Source organism: Carica papaya, chromosome 6, assembly GCF_054855325.1.
Source record: "Carica papaya isolate Zhongbai chromosome 6, ASM5485532v1, whole genome shotgun sequence".
Lineage (NCBI taxonomy): Eukaryota > Viridiplantae > Streptophyta > Magnoliopsida > Brassicales > Caricaceae > Carica > Carica papaya.
Genome location: NC_142314.1, coordinates 30,763,651 through 30,784,553, shown reverse-complemented (window position 1 = coordinate 30,784,553; position 20,903 = coordinate 30,763,651). Strand labels below are relative to the sequence as shown.

The 20,903-nt window shown below is 31.5% G+C and overlaps 1 protein-coding gene across 1 annotated transcript; it reads right to left on the bottom strand.

Annotated features, from left to right (window-relative positions):
- Positions 1 to 1,999: 1,999 nt before the first annotated feature.
- Positions 2,000 to 9,032, bottom strand: HK3 (histidine kinase 3). Its single transcript, XM_022043967.2, has 11 exons — positions 7,781 to 9,032; positions 7,106 to 7,387; positions 6,613 to 6,782; positions 6,013 to 6,225; positions 5,581 to 5,767; positions 5,437 to 5,488; positions 5,083 to 5,312; positions 4,849 to 4,947; positions 3,346 to 4,466; positions 2,689 to 3,034; positions 2,000 to 2,555 (listed from the first exon to the last, which is right to left on the bottom strand). The coding sequence occupies exons 1-10, from the start codon at positions 8,267 to 8,269 to the stop codon at positions 2,800 to 2,802; spliced, it is 3,078 nt and encodes a 1,025-aa protein (XP_021899659.1). The 5' UTR covers positions 8,270 to 9,032; the 3' UTR covers positions 2,000 to 2,555; positions 2,689 to 2,799.
- Positions 9,033 to 20,903: the final 11,871 nt, after the last annotated feature.

Genomic DNA, 20,903 nt, shown 5'->3' with positions numbered 1-20,903 from the left:
GTGACACAAACAAAAGTATTATTTCCGTAATTTTTAAATTTTTAATGATCTTGAAATAGTTTATTTAAAATTTATTAACTTTTTAAATTATAATTTTCTAAACTTTTATTTTATATTTTTTTATGTAAAATACGTTGTTCTAATAGAACAAACTAAAATTTTTTTAAGATTTATTTATAAACTTACACTTACCATAATTATATGGGATAAAAAATTCTATTAGAAATTATGTTTATATAAATCTAATTTTTATTTATTTTGATAAAATTTTAAAATATTATGTTCATATAAAAGTTCGAGCAAATTGAGATGATATATTCTGATGTTTATTTACTTTAACAAAACTGGTTAAAAAATGGTGACTGTAATACAAATTTATTCACTCATGGGTATTGAAGAAGAAAAAAAAATACAATTCATAAATTAAAAATGGAAGAAGGCTTGTTACTATCTTATCATAAACAAATAGACAGTCTATTCCATGATCATTTTATAATAGTATTTGGTAATAAATGTGCTATTTATATAAAAAAAGTTCTAACTTGTATTCAAGGCAAAGTCTTGGAGATATCAATCGAAGTCGGCTTAAATCTCCCTAATCTTCTTTCAAAAATTATGGCATGTTAATTATGATGTCATCCATTTTGTCATTAACATCTTAAATAATCGTAGTTCTTCAAGGTGATATGCATCATTATGTTGTATTAATACCAAAGTCTAGAGACCCTAGTACACCATCATATTTTAAACCTATTAGCTTGTGCAACGTGGTGATGAAATTAGTAACTAAATGTATAGCTAATAAGTTAAAGTTGTATCTACCTAACATTATATATTAATCTCAATTTCTATTTATATTTGGTCATTTCATCACAGATAATCTCTTGAATTTTTTCACTTCATGAAACACGTTGCTAATTAGTCTAATACTTTTACACTAAAATTGAACATTAATAAATAATATGATCATGTTGAATGAGAATTCATCAAAGGAATCATATTGAAGTTGGGATTTCACTCTTTTTTCATGTTTCATGCTATTCCTTCAAAAAAAGTGTAGACAATTCTGTTTCTCCCAAGAATAAAATATTTTATTTGAAGATAAAGAGTGGATATAATCCTAATTAAATAAAGACATCTTAAAAAATGACTGAATATTTATGCTAGATGCCCTATGAGTGAAAGGCTGAGGAATCCATTACCATTTATACATAAAATGCCCGTATACATGATTAGTTTGGAGGATAAGTCCTTTAGAGTATAACGTTATATTTTTCTTGACATTTATGTAATTGGAGTTGAGTGAGATATATTTTTTATTAAGATCGTGATTCTATTTTGTTTTATAAGAAATATAGAGAAATAAGAATTTTCAAGTACATATACAAATAACTAATAGAAAACAATGCATGACTTGAAAGACTTAAATATCCCAAAGGAAGAACCCATCACTTTCAATACAATTATCATTCGATGGTGTCTACCTTTGCCAAGTATGGTTAAAATTAATCGTGATAGAAGCTTTTGTAGGGACTGCAGGATGAACAAGCACAGCTACAACACTATGGAAAGATCACAAGGCTAGACTTGGATGAGAAAGAGAATTGCCATTGCAATTTGGATGGAAGAATAACTGTATGCCGCAATAATGGGCACGGACCTCACTCTTATAAAGCGTATATCACGAGGGGGTCTTGGAATGAGACTAAAAAGTAGTCCATCAACATCTAGTTAGTGTTGTTTCTCTTTAAGTTGAACTTATTTTAGATTACTTTTTGATTTCTTCAATGTATATTCACTTATGCACCATGAACTTAATCCCTAAAACTTGCCCCGAAGATAGTTTTATTATTACTGTGCTACCATCTCATGGCTAGCATCTTATTTTCTCCTATGGGTATTGGTCAGGTATAATGAATGTGTTTCAATGATTGACTCTTAAAATAATAAAAAAAGAAAAAAAGAGAATCCAGTTCGCAATTACTTGTTAACCCAAAAAGAAACAAAGCAATGATGCCTGATGAATTGCTCAATCTGTCCACTAAACTGTATTAGTTACATCAGTAAATCAGCACAAAACTTGCAGAGTAACAAAAAATGTATTTAAATACATAGGAACAAACTTTATTGAAAGTGATAATATACAAGATGCATCTCCCACCTTTGTTTTGCTGAGAAGCTATCTTCAATTTTCTTCAACTTCCAACTACAAATCTCTATATGATACAAACACTTGAAGAAAAGGGCACTTGAGTCGTCTTCATTTTGTCATTATTCTTTTTATTATTGAACTTTTTGATTTCTGGGTTTCTCTCCTCCATTGCTAAATTCTGAATCCTAACCTCCTATCTTCCTATTGCAGACTTTTTTAACTTTGCACAGAAATCTCATTATACCGCCCTGTTGACTCAGTGGCCTATTAAATGAGAACAACTTTACACATGGAAAAATCATATAGCTTTCCTATCTGTCCTATCATGCGGTCCAAAAAAACTCAAACTCGACCAATCAGCCATCATTCCTATATACACCCTTTGCCAGAAATCATGCATTTCCTGCGAGAAGTACGAGATATGAAAGATGTTACACACGAGAAACAAGCATCGATGGTTGTTGACAGGCTCTAGAGATTCCCCCCCCCCCCCCCTTTTAATGAACAATTCAAGTTAAGATCAAAGGAGAACTCACTCTTGGTAAGGACTCTGAGCCCATTTTAAGCATATTCGTTTGCATCACTGACAACAGGCACTCCTATAATGGTTTCAACCGATCTCTGCTCTATAATTTCCTATCTGAGGCTCATTGGAAAAAGCGTGAAACTTCCCTATATAGTTGCTCTGCTTCAAATGGTTTTGACACATATCCATCCATCCCACACCTACGGCATTCTTCATGTGTAGCCTGGATAACATCCGCTGTCATGGCCAAAATAGGGACATGCCAATTTGAAGTACTTTCATACAATACTTCACCATGCTGAATTCGATTGTTCATATCAAGTTCCATGTCCCGAATCCTCCTTGTTGCTTCAAACCTACCAGAAAAGAAATTAGAAATTCTTTAGCTCAGATAAACCAATTTAGCACTAAATTGATGGAATGCAAAAAATTGCCTTATACTAAGAGAAGCAAGCAGGGAAGTCCAGTGAGAAAAGCAATCAAATTTAACCGTCTATCTAGTTCAAGCAGCCACCATTAGAGGTAAGGCAGCATTATTTAATCCATAGGTGTATGTGAGTTTTCAAATGTATTTTCTAAAAGTTCAAGTGCGGCTTCAATCTTAATTTTAGATTGTAGACTAGAATACTAATATATAAAGACAAAAGAGCAATGGAACATTCCATACCCATCCATTTCTGGCATCTGGATATCCATAAAGCAGGCATCAAAACAGTGGGGTGGTTTGAGCATTTTGATTGCCTTTTTCCCGCTCTCAGCACAGACTACATCAGCTCCATACCTTTTCAAAGCACCAGCTGCCACTCTAAGGTTCACATTATTGTCGTCCACAATTAGAATTTTTCTGCCAAGAAGAAGATTTCGGAGAGACAAACCAGGGAGTTCTCCATTGCGAAGATTCCCCTTGTTTCCGACGCCCATGGCTCTTTGCAATGATGCAGCAAGCATGCTTGCTCTTAGGGGTTTCATAATGACTGTCGGATTATAACCATCAGAAGTAGCACTATTTGCTTTGGCAGGGCTAACTGAATTTGCCAGCAGGAAAAGCTGAAATCCTCGGCCAACTTTCTGAAAATTGTTGGTCATGAGGATCGACATGCTAGAATCCCTATCCCAGACTTCCTGTTCTACAAGGACAACATCAACAACTGCTTTCCCACTGCTTATGCTACGTAAAGTTTGATTTAAATCAGGTACTATGTCCACATGAAGTCCAAGACGTTGGATATGATACCTTGACACCTTTGCTCTAACTGGTCTGTGGTCTACAATTACTGCCTTCATGCCCTGAAACTCCAATGAAATCGACTGGTTGTTGATTTTCTGGCTACTAAATTCATTTGAATTGGAGCAGCCATCAGCGAAGACAGCAGTAAATGTGAAGGTGGAGCCAATCTTAGGAATGCTAACAAATCCAATTTCTCCTTTCATGAGGCCAACCAGACATTTGCTTATGCTCAGTCCAATTCCTGTGCCTCCATGAGTCCTGGAAATAGATGGACCAACCTGCATAAAAGGGGTGAAAACACGAGATTGTGCCTCTAGAGGAATCCCAACTCCTGTATCCTCAACTGACACTATTAGGTTGATGTCAGAGGATGATGATGAAAAGGTAAGAGCAGATCCATCCTGATTGAAAGTTTTAAACCCTGCCCAACTACGGCATCTATCTGCTACAGGCAAACCGCTCAAGGTGTTATTAGATGATGTTTCCGTCTCAACTTCTATTGATTCAACAACCTCCTCAACCAGGTGGACGGTGACAAAAATGTGTCCTTTCTCCGTGAACTGCAAAATATGAAAACAATCAGTTCATTGCTACCTGTTTTAAAAATATTATACAAGATAACCCACATACGACCAGCACATAACTAGAAGGTTAAACCTGCAAGAGGACAAAGTGGCAAAAAAATGATCCTAATATTCTGGTCAGCAAATCAAGTAAGTGAATATTTAGATCTGCCGATCGATCATTTTCCTCATCGATTACAGATAATGATGAAAACATTTTTTTATACTTTTTTCACGAAATAAAATAACATGGCAAGCAGTATCTGATTTTCTTTCTCAACTACCTTTAAAGTGGTGTTAAAACAGATTCTGATTTTCTCGGGGAAAAGAATCCCAGTTGTTCTTCCATATATTCAACTAAAATCTAATGCATACATACCTTAATTGAGTTTCCCATGAGATTGGTGATTATTTGCCGAAACCTTCCAGGATCACCAATAAGCATTTCAGGCACCCGATCAGAGATGTAAACAGCCAACTGCATTCCCATAAAAGTCAACGCTTTGATATGAGGAAAAGAATTTTATAGCAGATAGGTTGAGAAGAGAAGAGGCAGGTTGTTAAGTCAATGCAACATCGTATATATATTTATATATATACAAATATATATTACCTCTACTCCTTTCTCTTGAGATTTTCCAGAGAAGAGCGACAATACATCGTCCAAAATTGCACGCAGATCAAACCGCACTTCCTCAAGCTCAAGTTTACCAGATTCAATCTTTGCCTGGTCCAAAACTTCATTTATCAGTGAGACTAGGGCTTTTCCACTGGCTTGCGCAGTTCTAACATAATCCTGTTGTGTCACGTCTAAGTCTGTGTCCATAAGCATATGCAACATTCCTGAAAAATGAACAGTATCATGTTACCATTGATCCATATTTTTATTATGTTTTAGTCATCCCAAGTAATTATTAGCTGACTGGTAGACTTGACTTAGATAAGTGAATATTGGTTTAGCACTTACCTAGTACACCATTCATTGGGGTTCTGATCTCATGGGAGACGGTAGCAAGGAACTACATGAAGTTGAAATTTGGTTACAACCATGAATACAAAATAGATGAAACTGATGAAAAGTTTGACAGAGTACCTCAGAGATATAGCATACCTGTGATTTTGCAATATCAGCCGCCTCAGCCTTTTTCTTGAGCTGCTCCATTTTGTGGAAATCTTCTTCAACTTTCATAATTCGATTAACAGTTGCATGGAATATATATGCAACGAGCAATGCAATCACAAGGATTCCAATCGAAGTTGTTATAGACAACCATGGCCATGGTGCTTTTTGTTTGAATCTGTGTCAAGGATAAACCTTTATCAATAATTGGAATCAAGGAAGATCATATACCCATTTAAACTGCAGCTCAATCCTTTTAAAAATTATCAAGGGCATAGGGGACTTCAATGCCCGCAGGCACAACTTTCTACACCCATTCATTACAAGCAAAGACAAGATTTTCTAGCACATGAATAGAGGTTGAAATTGTAGAGAAGATGATCCTAATACCCATTGATTGGTGCAAAAGAATCTACAGACTACCTGCATCGCATCTCATGCTTTCTGAAGGGATCTCCAAAATTTAGGTGACTAACATGCTGAAACCAATCGCCGGAGACATTTGAGCCATACATGCTGATTGGCTGAGAGTCATTGGTAGTATCATAAACATTCACGAGAATGGTTTGTTTGCTTGCAAGCTGTTGAAGTAACTTTTCTATGAGAGACTCAATATCAAAGACTCCACCAAGGTACCTGTGCAGGCAAAAGATTAGTTTCGTAAAAGCTCTAGCTAATTTTCATCATCTAAATTATGATGTATGAATGACAGCATGTCATCGGGGCATCAACCTGAAGAAACCCTTGGCATCAGAGAAGAATGTGATCATATCTCAGTGGCATGTGGAAAATACGGTTGTTCTAGATATAATGCAATTTGGATTTTCTAGGTACTCCCAAGTTTAGCATGTACAATCAGTTCAGGGAGCTAATTCATTGTTTTCCTTTCATTTAAACTTTTTCATTTTCCATGAAGCATGCATGTAACATAGGAAGTTACTTAGGATAATGAAACGAAGAACTCCTAAGAACGAAATCTTCACTATTATTTTTTATATTTTTATATTGTCAAAGAAAGCATACCCATCAGTTGCTTCAACCCTCTCATTTGGAGTTGCATTTGATGGGAGATCCCTCTTGTATACTGCAAATGTCAAGATAACTCCAAGCCGGTTTGTTTTTAGTAACCTGAAAGGAGCAGTTAGAACTCCTTTTCCTGATTCTCTAGCACGCAACACGTTTTCACGATCTTCCTGTCAGTAAGAGAAATTACAGTCAAATATTATAATCAGATAGTACAAGCTCCTCAACAGATTCTGCCAGTTTTCATTTTTAAAAAAATCTGAGCTCAAGTGTCCAACAGACCATAAAGCATAGTTTGTCAAAGGTCAGTCAAGCCCAAATTTAACGGGCAGTCACAAATTATCTCTAAATTTTCAAGATTTGTCTAACATGACATCTAATAGTCATCTTTTTTAGATAAAAAGGAAAGATGATATCCAATTGTTGAGAACAAAATCTCGGAGCATTAAAAGAAATACATAGGAAACATTCCAAAAACAGTAAATCAACTAACCGTCCCAGAAAGCACATCAAGAGAAACAACATGTGCAATGGTATCCTGAGCAAAGATGACAGGAGCATATTCTTCCTGGATTGGTGATGGCTCCAAGGCTTCTGGGTCGTAGTCATCCTTACGAACAGGGTTTTGTTCCAGAGTATCCATTCTTTTAATAGTCCAGCCCTGTTGCTTCTCAAATTGATCCCTTTCAGAGTGGAGCACCCTCACAGCATATGCCACACCACTTGTGAGAGGCCTCTCAAAAGCAGTTCGTTCGGTGTACTTAGCAAAAGTCCTCTGCAGATTCTTACAAAATTAGTGTCTTTTTTATGACTAGAACTCATAGATAATGTAAGTCGGATATGGTTCTCAAACAGGCTGATTTGACGAAATTAACATGAGCTAGAAATCCACATCAAAGTAGCAAAATTTAACATTTTAATTAAAACCCATAATTTAAGAAAATGATAGGCAATTTAACAGTTGATCATCATATCTTACTCCAAGGTAAGGAGTACAAGTGTTTGAAGGGGCAAATGGGGTTCAAAGCCAATTATGAACAATGGTCAAAAAGAGGAAAACCCCATGGCAGATTCAAGAAGAAAAAAAGGAGAATTATAAATTTCTAGCAGTTGGCTTAACTAAACTAAATTGATGAAGTAAAGAAAGAAGATTGATTGGTTGATGTACCTGATCAATTGCAGATGGGACCTTTCCATGGTGGAAAGTGGAGATCAAAATGGACATAGCATGGACATGGTTCATGCTGACATTGAACTGATCCTGCAACATTCTAGCCCTCTCATCACACATGCTGGCAAGGGTTTCTTTCCTCTTTTCAGTAGCTTGAGAGCTCATATACAAGAAAGTCCACAAGGAGACTAGAGTCCAAACAAGAACCCAAGTGATCAAAAGCTTTCTCCACCATGTTCTACCAACTCTTTTCGACCCAATATAGTGGCAGCAGAAATGGTGGATCTTGCAACTGTTACCAGAGATCTTCTCCCACCAATTGAACCACATCTTCTTCCCACCATCACCAAGCAAACCAGTCTTGCCCTCCTCGATCCCAGCATCAATGAACCAGTTCATGGAAAGTATAGACACAATCCAGCAACATAGTATCCATAGCAAATGCCCCACCTTTAAACCAAACCCAAACACATGGAGCAAACTCATCCAAAATGGTAGAAACAGTGTATAGATTAAGTGGGCGTCGAGAAACGAAACCTCCAGCGGTTTTTTTCTTTTTTGTTTTCCCTGTTCACACAACACCAATCAGATAAAAGAAGACTGGAAAGTAAAGTGCAGAGAGAAGATGCTGTCTTATCCGGCAAGTTCAGTATGCAAGGAGAGGAGGTAAGAGTGAGAGGAAGATAAGAAAATTCACACACCCCACAAAAAAGAATCAAAGAATCCCCAGATTCTGGGTTTCCAATTCTAAATAGAAATTGATTTTAACCTCTCAGGAGCTACCAATTAAGACCCAGAAGATGAACAATTCCCAATTGGGTCACCAAATCACAGACCCAAGAAAGAATCTGAGAAGAAAACTAGGTCGGGGAAGTCCTTAAATCCTGAAATCAAACAAGAAGAAAATCAAGCATGTGGGTGCTGAAGTTTGGCCCAATAGAAGTTGAGAGAGAGAATAAGGAAGCAGGATTTCACAAGTCGAAGAAACAGGAAAAGAAAGTAACACATAAGGATTCATGGACACTTAAGAAAGAGAATGAGACGAGAAGAAGATGAATATGGAGGAAGAAAAATGTGCGCTACCATAGGCCATTATCTCTATCCATACCCAAAAACTTGTTTAAACATTCAATTGAGAAAAAAAAATTAAAAATTTATTTTTAAAGAAGAAAAAAAGAAAGAAAGAAAGAAAGAAGAAAAACAAAGGGAGAGTGAGTGCTTTTTTACAAGTTTGCTTTGTGTTGCCATCACTATCCATCCATACCCAAGTAGACAAGTCCTACACGCCAGTGTTAACTGGATGTGTTTGTATTTGTATATGTTTTGTGAAATGATAAAAGTACCCTCGGAAGACAAGAGAAATTTCATATGGGTTCTTCCCTGGCATTAGATGCCCTGTACTTTTCTCCAATTGCCATTGAACCAGAGTAGGTAAAGAGACAAGGCCCCCACGATGGTAACCTCTCAAGGTGTTATTATGTCTTGGAATCCTTTACATTTCTAACCCCAAAACAAAAACACACGCCAAGTACTTTTTTTTTTTTTAAAGTTTTTTTAACGATTAAATCATAAATCCATTATGTTAATCTACATATATATATATATATATACACACATACACACACACACACACCAAGAAATATAATCATACGAACATCAAAAACCCTTTTCGATCTTTTTTAAGGATTAAATTATAAATTCATTATGTCAATCTACCATATATATATATATATATCAAGAAATATAATGTTATATCTATTGAGTACCAAAATTTTTAATCACAAATAATCAAAATTTATTAATCGATGATATTATAAGTTCAGATTTCATTAAAAATATAAAATTTATTATTATTATAAATTAATAATAATCAGATTTATAATATTTAATTTAATAAATTTAAAATTTATTTTATTAATATATAAATAGAATTACGAAGAACAAAATAAATTTTATTTCAATGAATTATTACAATTTTAATGAAAAATATTTCATAATAATTAAAATTTTTAATTATGATAGTTATAATAATTTAATAGCGAATTGATTTTTTAATAATTAAGAAAAAAACTATAATAATTAATATATTTATAATGTTAAAGTGAGTATTATATTATAATTAATTTTATTTCATGTCATGTCTGCCTAATTCAATAGATGTGAAAACTTATAATATTAAATTAATTTATCTTTTAAAATTTTTACACGAAATAATTAATAATAATTAATTTTTTTTTTTTAAAAAAAAAAAAGGAAATTGAAAAAGCTTTACTTTCTCTCCACCCGGAATTAAAATATAAATTTACTTTTTTTTTATTTAAAAAAAGAAAAGAAAATGCGGTTGTAACAAACTCCCTTGAGGGGAATAAGTTTGGCATCTTTGTTTGTTAGCTTTTTATAAATGTTTTTGTTTATGTTAATGAAGCAAATGGAAAAAGAAAAGAGGAAGTGGACTTTGACAAGGAAGTTGGTAGAGAACGTAGATAAGGTCAGCATTCCAGGGTAATACCGTAAATACACATATACAGTGGCAACATCGTAAATAAGTGGAAAACTGAGGGCGTAAGATGAAGGCACTTTAATCAAGGAAGTGATTAGGCCATCACTACCCACTTCTTTTTGGGGTGTTGTTGACAGTGACTTGCCACGTGGACACAGCGTTTGTTTCTCTCTCTCTCCCAACCAATTAAACCAACCATCAAACAACGTGTCAGCGCTGGGGTTTTGTCTAACACGACCGCTCACTCTCCACCTGCCACGTGCCTATTCTACTCTTACTGTGCCCTTCTAATTTGGAACCACATGTAACTTGCCCATTCCCCCTACCGAATTATTATTATACTTACTTACAACCCCTTGGTTAGTAACAACGTACACGGTTTGGTTTACTTCTGTTTTTTATTTTTAAATAAATAGTAAAAAGTAATTATAAAAACAATCGAATTAAACTTTACAGTTCTATTATATGCTGTACTTACTTGTAGTTATTTTTCAACAGAATAAAAAATAAATATATTATTGGAATTATTTTATATTTAAGAACTTATGCGATGTATAATTTTTAATTAATTAAAAATTAAATTTTATTTTTAGATTTTAAAATGTAAATAGATAATATTTATAAATTTATTATTTTATTATATATAATTATAATTATATTATTTATTTATTTTTTTTTTATCTCAAAATTTTGAAAAAGTACCATGTAATATATTTTTATTACTTATATACATTTATATAGATGAACTCTTCAACTCTTTTATGTGAATACGTGGCTTTGGATACTAAAATGCACTCCTCATTATGGGCAACGGATTAAATATATATATATATATCATTTATTTAAATATTTTTATTAAAATTTATCAACCCATAAAAATACATCTATGATATTTCTTTATCTAATATATAATATTTATGGTTTTCTCAGGTACAATTTATGCTAACTACAAAATATATATATATATATATATTTGTTAATGCAATTCACATATGATTTTTTATAGTTTTGTATTTCAAATTTTATTTTGGAAATTATTCTTAATTTATTTTGAATAAATAATTTTAAAAATAATTAATTTCAATCCAACATAATTTAAAATTCAAATAAGTCCTTAAATAAATGTTATAAAAATAAAAAAAAAATTCGAACCAAGTGTCCTATCACTATTTGTTCGGAACTCTTAAATATTTTTTAAATTTAAATTATCATCAAAAAGTAATATTTAATTGAAATTTTATCAAAAAAAATAGTATTTTAAAAACTTACAAAAAAAATAAAGCAGGACTTTAGCCTTATCTGTTACCTATGAAATTTGACTAGGATACAACCAACAGATTTAAGTTTATTTTTATAGTTAAAAGAAAAAAGATTATGTTTGATTTGTCATTAATTTTGGGAATTAGTCATCAAATTAGTTAAGGCCTTTAGGTATAACTTCAAACTCAAGTAATTAATTTGGGCTTTCATTTAATTTGAGTTTAGTGTCGTACTTAATTGGGCTTTGAAATGATTAAGGCCTCATAAACAACGTATACTTAGGCTTAATTTAAGATTTAGTGGGCCTTAATTCAAGTGCTTAGACCCATTTAGTTTGGAGTTCACATAATTTATTAAAAGCCACTTGAGCCAATTTAATTAATTGTGACTTTTATCTTCGGGCCTTAGCAATTTCAACTATTTTAATTAAACTATGGCCTATTTATTTTCGGCCTTAGGCCTTTAAAATTACTCAGACCACTTCGGCCAGCTTATTTGAGGGCTTGGCCCTTTTAATTCATTCAAATCACATGGGCCAATTTGTGTCACTTAAGCCCCCACTTTAATTCATTTCAATCGTATTGGCTAGTTGACCAATTTATTTTCGTTTAATTAATTAGAAATTTTCGATCGATTTTTATGGATCATAATTTTGATAACAATCACATGGAAATGAACTCGTAACATAGATTAGTTCTAAAAATATAATGAGTTATTATTAATCCTGATGCAAGCAGAATCAAACGTAAAAATTTAGTACTAATCACGTTTTAAAATTTTAGGTCAAAATAGTGTAAGATGAAATTGGTGGTAGGATTTTTAAATTAAAAGGAAGAAATGGTTTATAATCAAAACAAAAGCAAACCCAAAATAAAATAAGTTGGCTTATAACATTATCTTATTCCTAGGAAACAACTCCATATGTTGAAAGTTTCTTTCTTTTTTTATTTTATTTTATTAATAACCACAAGAAACCTTATTTCATTATTTATTTGGTTATGTAACAACTTCAAATGGGTTTGGTAAAAGAGCCTAATAGTACTATTTTCAAACAATCTTTCATCCGATATTTTTAATAGAATAATAAATTATATATTTTCAAATACCGAAAAACATGCAAACTCTTCAATTTAAATTCCTCAAAAGCAATCTAACATCATAAAAGTTTTGGTAGCTTAAAAATATATCCCCAAGTTACCTCAAGAACAAAAAAAAAAATACTCATGCACATGCTTCTGACCATCTTCCCTGCATTATAGTCTTGAAATCACAATGAAAAGAGTCAAATATTATTTTGAAGTTCAAGTTTTGTGACCATTTACTTACTGCCATAAGATTTTGTGTTTTAATCGATATGATTTTTTGTGGACGAGTACCTAAACTTGTTGAGTATTATGTGATTGCATGTGGTCGAAATAAAAACATGGGAGATATTTATGATTTTAAACTCATAATTTTCTCTAAAAGGATGCGTAATGCTTTTAATTTAGTGCTATCTGTGTATATACTCTTTTTTCTAATTAAGTTTTGTTTTGATATTTTGTCATGCTGTCAAATGTGGCTTTTTGTTTTGAATTATTTATGTGTTATTCCTCATGAAGTTTAAAGGGTGTTATTGCCTTTTGAAGTATGGGATGATGCAAAATTTTCCATATTAATAAACAACTGACTGGAATTGTTTAAATTATACATAGGGAAAAAGAAGAGTGATAAGGAAATTGAATGTAAAAAAGATAAGGCCATGAGAGCAAAATAGATTGATGTGAAGAAGTTTATTGCAAAGGACATTGTGCGTGCTAAGAAATTTGCTCTAAAAGCCCAAAATCTGTATTTTGGGCTTAATAGTATTTTACTACTATTAGCAACTCTTAATATTCATTTATCTACAACAGAAAAGATAAATGGGGAAATAGATAGGTATGCGATATTTGGGGTGCGTCCTCAAGCTGACGATGAAGCAGTGAGGAAACAGTATAGAACCTTGGCTTTAGTGCTTCACCCTGATAAAAAAAAAAGCTATAGAAGCTGATGGGACATTTAAATATATTTCAGAGGCATGGAGTGTGTTATCTGATAAGTCTAGGAGACTAGTATATGACCAGAAGAAGAAAGATAAGGTATTTTATAAGGTCTCAAATTCAAGTTAAGTCTTATCAATAAGTACTACTGCCAACAATTTCAATGCCTCATTGAAATCTTGTTCGTAAGTTTCATTCTTGTATCTAAATTTTGTTCTATCTTTTTATCTGTTGCTCCATTTACGCACCAATCCACACACAAAAATCATAAGCTTACATCTCTAAGTTTTGAAATTAGGGTCTGTTTTTGATAATCATGATTTTTCATGACTGATACACGGTTTAGTATCAAATTAAACTTGATTACTTACAACTTGATTACATGGTTCTGTTTTAATTTGGATTGAGCTTCTCGATGTTACTTTTTAGTATAGATAATATTGATTTTTCGTCATTTTTATTATGACATGTATCTTTTTCTATGAAAATGTCAGTTCAGTGCTCACTTGTGAAATTGAGTTGAAGAAGACTGTTTTATTCATTTTTTTTTTTGTTTTAATCAATATGATTTTTATTGGTGAGTATATGAACTTGTTGATTATTATGTGATTGCATGTGGTCAAAATAAAAACATGAGAGGTGTCTTTGACTTTAAAGGTGATGTCTTCTTTACGAGGATGCTTAATGTTTTCGATTTGATGCTATCTGTGTATATGCTCTTTTTTAATTAAGTTTTTTTTAATGTTCTACTATGTTGTCTAATGTGGCTTTCTGGTTTTGACTATTTATGTGTTATTCCTCATTAAGTATAGAGGGTGTTGTTTCTTTTGAAGTATAGATGATGCAAATTTTATTATATAGATAAGTTGTGAATTAGAATTATTTAAATTCTGCATATGGAAAAAGAAAGGTGATTAAGGTAGGGAAAGGAAATACAATGCAACAAAGATGAGGCTACCATAACAAAAGAAATTGCTAAGAAGAAATTTATTGTAAAAGAAATTGTGGGTGCTAGGAAATTTGCTCCGAAGACTCGAAATCTATATAATGAGTTTGATGGTATTTCACCATTATTAACAACTCTTGATATTCATTTATCTGTCACAAATAAGATGAATGGAGAAGTAGATTGGTATGCAATACTTGGGGTAAGTCCTCAAGTTGATGCTGAAGTAGTGAGAAAACAATATAAAAAGCTGACTTTAATGCTTTACCTTGATAAAAACAAAGTTGTAGAAGTTGACGAGGCATTTAAATATATTTCAGAGGCATGGAGTGTAAAAGCTCAAAAATACCATGAGTTAACTTTTTGTGGTTAACATGTTTAATTTAGCATTTATATGTCCTTAGAAATATATAATAAGCTCAATGATTTAGTTTAAAGCCAAAAAGAAAAAAAATAGGAAACTGAATTTTTTCGGCCAAAAAAACCAATTTTGATGTCACAAACGATGTCTTAAAAGGTTAAAAAACATTTTTTAGGAATTGAGAAAACTTTTTGTAAAAGAAAAATTAGGGAGAAAATAAAGAAAAAACTGATAGGCATGTGGATAAGCTAATAATGGCTTGTTATTTAGGGCTTATGAGCTTAGGTGTGCCTAAGAAAGTCTAATGGGCTCTATTTTTGCTTAGATTTAATTAATATGCAGCTAAATAATGGATAAGGATAAAGAATCAAGTGGAAGAGTGTGGAAGAATCTATAATAAGCATATAAATAAGCATGACGAGTGGGAATCTTTTAAATTAAGTGGCATGATAAAAGATGATTACTTTTTAGATGAAATGGCATGATGAAAGATGGCAACTTTTTAGATGAAGTGGTATTATGGAATGGTGACAACCTTTCTCTTGTAGCTCATCCCTTCTTTAAATAGGGGATGCAGGAATGGAGAGAGAACATTGTGGTTGGAATACATAAAAAGTGAGAAGTAGAGAGGTAAAGGAAGACGAATAGGGTGAAGTACGTGATTTTATGAGAGTTTTAAAATGTATTTTAGATAAAAAACTTGAAAAAATTCTGCTACATTTATGAGAAGTAATTGTGTACATAAATATCATTATTATTGCTTAGATTGAATGCATATTTGAGTCATTTGTTGCATAATTTAAGTGATTTTACTTATTTTGATGAAGGTCTAGAGATAAAATTCAAAATCAAAAAAATAGTACAACAGAACTAGTTTTCTACAGAAACAGTAGCAGGTAAATGACTAAGCTTTGGGCAAGGTTTACACTCATAAGTAGCAGCTGACATCAGATCATGCACAGGCAAGGCTTACACTCAAAAGCAGTAGCTAACATCAGATCATGCACCGGTAAGTCTTGGGCAAGGCTTACATCCTGGGGGTGGCATCAGATACAGATTTTTCAAGATTTGTCAAAACGAAAAAAAAGAGAGAAAATAGAAAAATAATAATAATAAGTATTTTAAACATGGAAATAGATTGAGATCAAAGGAGAAAAAAAAACCTTACTTGACCATAACTTGACTCTTTAAATAGAAGAATAAAAAAAGAGCTATAACTGCAAGAAAAAACATAGTAGCAGACTTCGTCTTTCTCAACCATACTTTCTACGATTTTTTCAGTCAATTTTAATTAAACTTTCTAGTGTGTCATGCTCATTATGAGAAGCTAAACACAATTTTTCAGTCAAAGATTTAATTGAAGTTTTAATATAAGGGTTGTGAGATCTAATTGTTTTACTTTTATTTCTCTTTATTTTCAATATTTCAATATTCTTATGTGCATAAGAATATTGATGTTTGTTATTTGTTGCAATAGGGTCCATTGCGCGTCTAGGGTAAAAACATATCGCCATTAAAGATTCATGAATATGTAATCATTCAGAATATCTTGATAATTAGTGATAAATTAGTGTTCACATTAAGAAAATATATAATCTAATTTAAATGAATCGTGGGGTTGAATTTGTTGGTTAGAACTGGGTCTTTTTAGTTTTTAATCATTGGTGCATTAAACTCTAGGAGCATTTCCGGGGTTGTTCATTAGTAAGAGTTAATTAATGAGTATCTCTTGACTAATTTAAAATTAAAAAAACTGGCTATTAGGAGCATCTTCAATAGCTATAATCGGTTTATTGAGAATTAGTAAGAATTATCCTTCCATCAATTTTCAACGTTATATATTAAAAAGGATATTATTTCTTTGACTGGAAACCTATTCATAATTGATTTATATTTTCTTATTTTGTTAAATTATTTTCTGTCAATATCATTTAATTGATTTTTATTTGTTGGTTTATTTTAATATATTGGTTGTTCAATTTCAACTCAAAGTAAAAACCTCCTATTAGCACTTTTATTTAATTGTTGGTTATAAAAGAATATTAGAACTTAATTCTCTGTGGATTTGACCATATCACCAAACTACAATATTATTTTGTTATTCGAATAGGAATTTATTTTTGGTGGATTCAACACCCATCAAAAAGAAAGAAAAATGAAAAGAAGAAAAAAAAAGGCTCATGACTAAAGGAGGCCATAAATCGTGAGAAAACGTAAGCCTTTTCTTAAGTTTTGAAATTCGATTTCTCTTTGATTTTTGGGATTATTTTTGAGTATTATGTTGGATATTCTTAAAGAAGAAAATGACCAAAATCGCATCAGAACTCTACTGAGGGAATTCATAAAGTGATAGATAAAAAATAAAATTTAAAATATGACTACTTAGAATCTAAGATAAGTAAATATTGTGGATTCATTAGCCTACATAGTTTTGAAGTATTTTACGTACTTTTAATATAAAAAAAAATGTGTTGGTAGATGTTGTGATATTATGGCATGTATGGTTGGAAAATGTTTATGCATATTTTCATATGTGACAAACAAGTATTTGTTGAAGTTTTACTTTAATATAAGTATTATTTCGCTTTTATTTTCAAAATGTGATTTTGATATGTGTGCATCATTCGTTATGAAAATAAGTTATTCAAAAAGCACATGCATTATGCTAAGCTTTAGTGTGTTTATATATGTTGTTTTGTGTTCTAATGTATTGGTAAAATGATAAATGTGCACCCATATATGTTGTTATCTGTTTAGGTGTATGCAAAATCAGTGTGATATGTTTGTCCTAACAGTTTCGTATATGGTGGGGAGTAGTGTTTTCAGGATACCCATGTATGTTGTTCTGTGTTCGGGTGCATGGGAAACCAATGATAAGTGTGTGTGATAATTGATAAGCCTTTCATAACAGTGATTAAGTATAGTTCATTATACAATTAAGCAATTGTGAATCTATTTTTTTATTTGTGCATTCAGTTTCTAATTCATATATTTATTTTCTGATTTCAATTTTTTATTCATATATTTGTTTTCTAAAAATGTATAAGTTATATATTTTTTTTTGTGAGTATTGCATGTACTATGATATGATTTCATAACATTATTTACTGAATCTTGTATCTCACTATCCTATCACCTTTTAGATACCAAAGATACTGTTGCAGAGTGAGCGATTATAGAGATAAAAAATTTTAAAACTAGGCCCTGATATTACGGTTATTATTTCATACTTTTATTTTATAATGTAAGAAATAAAGTTTAGAGCCTCATATTATATATTCTTTTTTACATTCAAGGAATATAAAACTTATGTGACTCTATTATGAATAACAAAGTCAAGTTATTCTATTTAACTTAAGTGTAAGTGATTTAAATAAGTATACTTTGATCATTGTCCTGTAAGACGTGGTGTTAATCGTGACATGGAGTGTGTTGTCTTATAACTCTAGGAGAGTAGCATATGATCAAAGGAGGAAGAATAAGGTATTTAATAAGGTTCCAAATTCAAGTGGAGTCTCATCAATAAGTACCAGTGCCAACAATTTTAAGAACTTCCCCTAAAGAAATACTTTAAATGTGAGGGTTCCCAAAATTACATCACGATCCAGTCATTCTACAATTCTTGCCTCATCTCATAAACCAAAACTAAGTACCTTTTGGACTGTATATCATTCTTGCAAGATGTAATATGAATATTTCAGAGTCTGTCTTCATTATAATCTTTTATGTCCTAATTGACATGAGCCATTTAGTATTTGTTATTCATTCTTATCATTTTTTATTACAATAATATTATCAACATATATTATGAGAGCTATAACTTTCACTATCTCTGATTATTTAATGAAAAGAGTGTGACTCCTCGAGTATACTTAATCTCATATTTATTGTGACATTTACAAATTTTTCAAACTATGGTTTGGAAATTATTTGAATCCATATAGAGCTTTATTTAGTTTACATACCTTATTTGGTCATGCACATCTATCAAAGCCTGATATCCATGAAAATTTTTCTTTTAAATATAAAAAGACATTTTTACGTCAAATTGTTGTAATTGTCAATCAAAGTAGGAAGCTAATGACAGTAAGATTCGCACAGTATTCATCTTAGCTACTAATGAAAATGTCTCCTATTAGTCGATTGCATATGTTTGTATATAATCTTTTACCACCGATATTGCTTTATATCTCTCGATTACTCCATCTGCCTTATTTTTTTTATTGAAAAAAGCTATTTGTATCCTGTCGGGTACTTACCTTTTGATAGATCCACTATTTCCTAAATTTGGTTCTTTTCAAGTTCCTGCATTTCTATAACCACAAGATTTTTTTCATTTTTACAAGACAATGTCTTAGATATTATGTTAGGGATATACTCATTATTTCAACTTGTAACAAAATTTTTATTAATTGATCAACACTTATCATATGACATAAATTGTGAGATAAGATACAAATGATGTTTAATACATTCTTTCATATATTTATAAAGTGCAACATATATATCATGATTAGAGGACTGTGTAAGTTTTTCGGGACTTATATCCATACCAAGATCAAGGTCATATTCTTGAACATGATTTGGCTCAGTATTTGGTATTTTCCTCCTTGTGTTCACTTGATAAAACCTATCATCTGGTGTTGTCTCTTGAGAGGATGGATTTTGAAATTATTCTTGTGGTGGTGAGTTTTTAATGGGTTTTAAACGTTCTCTTATGGTGATGATTTTGAGTATGTGGTAATTATGATAGGTTAAATTATATTATGAATTTTGTATCCTTATCTTCTAATATAAACTCTGTTTGAAGATAAGGTTATATGAAATATGATTCTTGTTCAATAAATGTGACTTTCATATAAACATATAACTTTTGAATGGGCGAGTGGTAACATTTATACCCCTTTTGAGAGAAGGGTTACCTCACAAATAAACATTTTAGAGCTCAGGGATTAAATGTCCCTCTTTAGTAAAATAAATATGAACAAAGTTAACACAATCAAATATTTGAAAGTTTAAATGATTTGTGACACTTACTACTGGGTAAAACTACTGAGGTGTTTCAAGAGGATTTTTGGCGTTAAGAACACTTGTGGTTAAGTGATAAATAATATAGATGCCAGTAAGGACCGTTTTACTCCACAAATTTTTTAGGACATTGTTTTGAGAAAGAAAAGCTCTAATGGTGGTTAAAAGGAATCATTCTTGTGCTCCACTACTTTGTTCTGTTGTGGAGTGGGAATGCATGATGATTTATGAAACATTCTTTCTTGATGAAAGAATAAGGAAAATGTGTGATTGAAAAAATCTTTAGCATTGTTGATTTTGAATTTCTTTATAAATGCTTTAAATTGAGCTTTTTTTCATATTATATATATGACTAATATCATATCTGACATTGAGTGAAAATAAGTAAGTGACTCTAGTACAGTTGTCAAAAAATAACAAAAATCATCAAGCCCCATAAATATTAGGTTTATGAGATAATTACTAAATATCATTGTAGATTAATTAGTAGATTAATTAAAACGGTACTAAACTTCATTTATTAGTAATGAAAATGTCATAAGTTTATATTCTGCAAACTCACAGATGTTGTTGTGTAAACTTTCATATCCACAAATTCAAAATAATGAGGGAAACATCACATTTAAGATAGAGAATGATGGATGCTCAAGTCTTTTACTGTGAAGTCAAATATTGTATGTGAGGTTGGTAATAATAGTAGAGAAAGATCCCTGATATGCATTGAAATAGTAGTCCCTTTCTGACTTCAGCACATCTTATCATCTTCCCTGAATTCTAGTCTAGAAAGTCACACTAAAAAAGCCAAATATTATTTCGAGTTCAAATTTTGTGATAATTTACTAATTGTCACAAGATTAGTTCATAATTTAAAGATATGTAATACATTTTTCATGACAAAAGTACGGTTAAACTTAATGTCGCTTTTGGTTGCAATAGTATTGGGGGAACCATCTACAATAATAACCTTTTTATTATTTGGATATGAAACATATATATAAAAATATTTA

Coding starts and splice junctions, on each gene's coding strand:
- HK3 (XM_022043967.2), bottom strand. CDS start 8,269: ATGAGTTTGCTCCATGTGTTTGGGTTTGGTTTAAAGGTGGGGCATTTG. Junction 7,388..7,780: donor TCCCATCTGCAATTGATCAG/GTACATCAACCA, acceptor AAGAATCTGCAG/AGGACTTTTGCTAAGTACAC. Junction 5,489..5,580: donor CTGATATTGCAAAATCACAG/GTATGCTATATC, acceptor AACTTCATGTAG/TTCCTTGCTACCGTCTCCCA.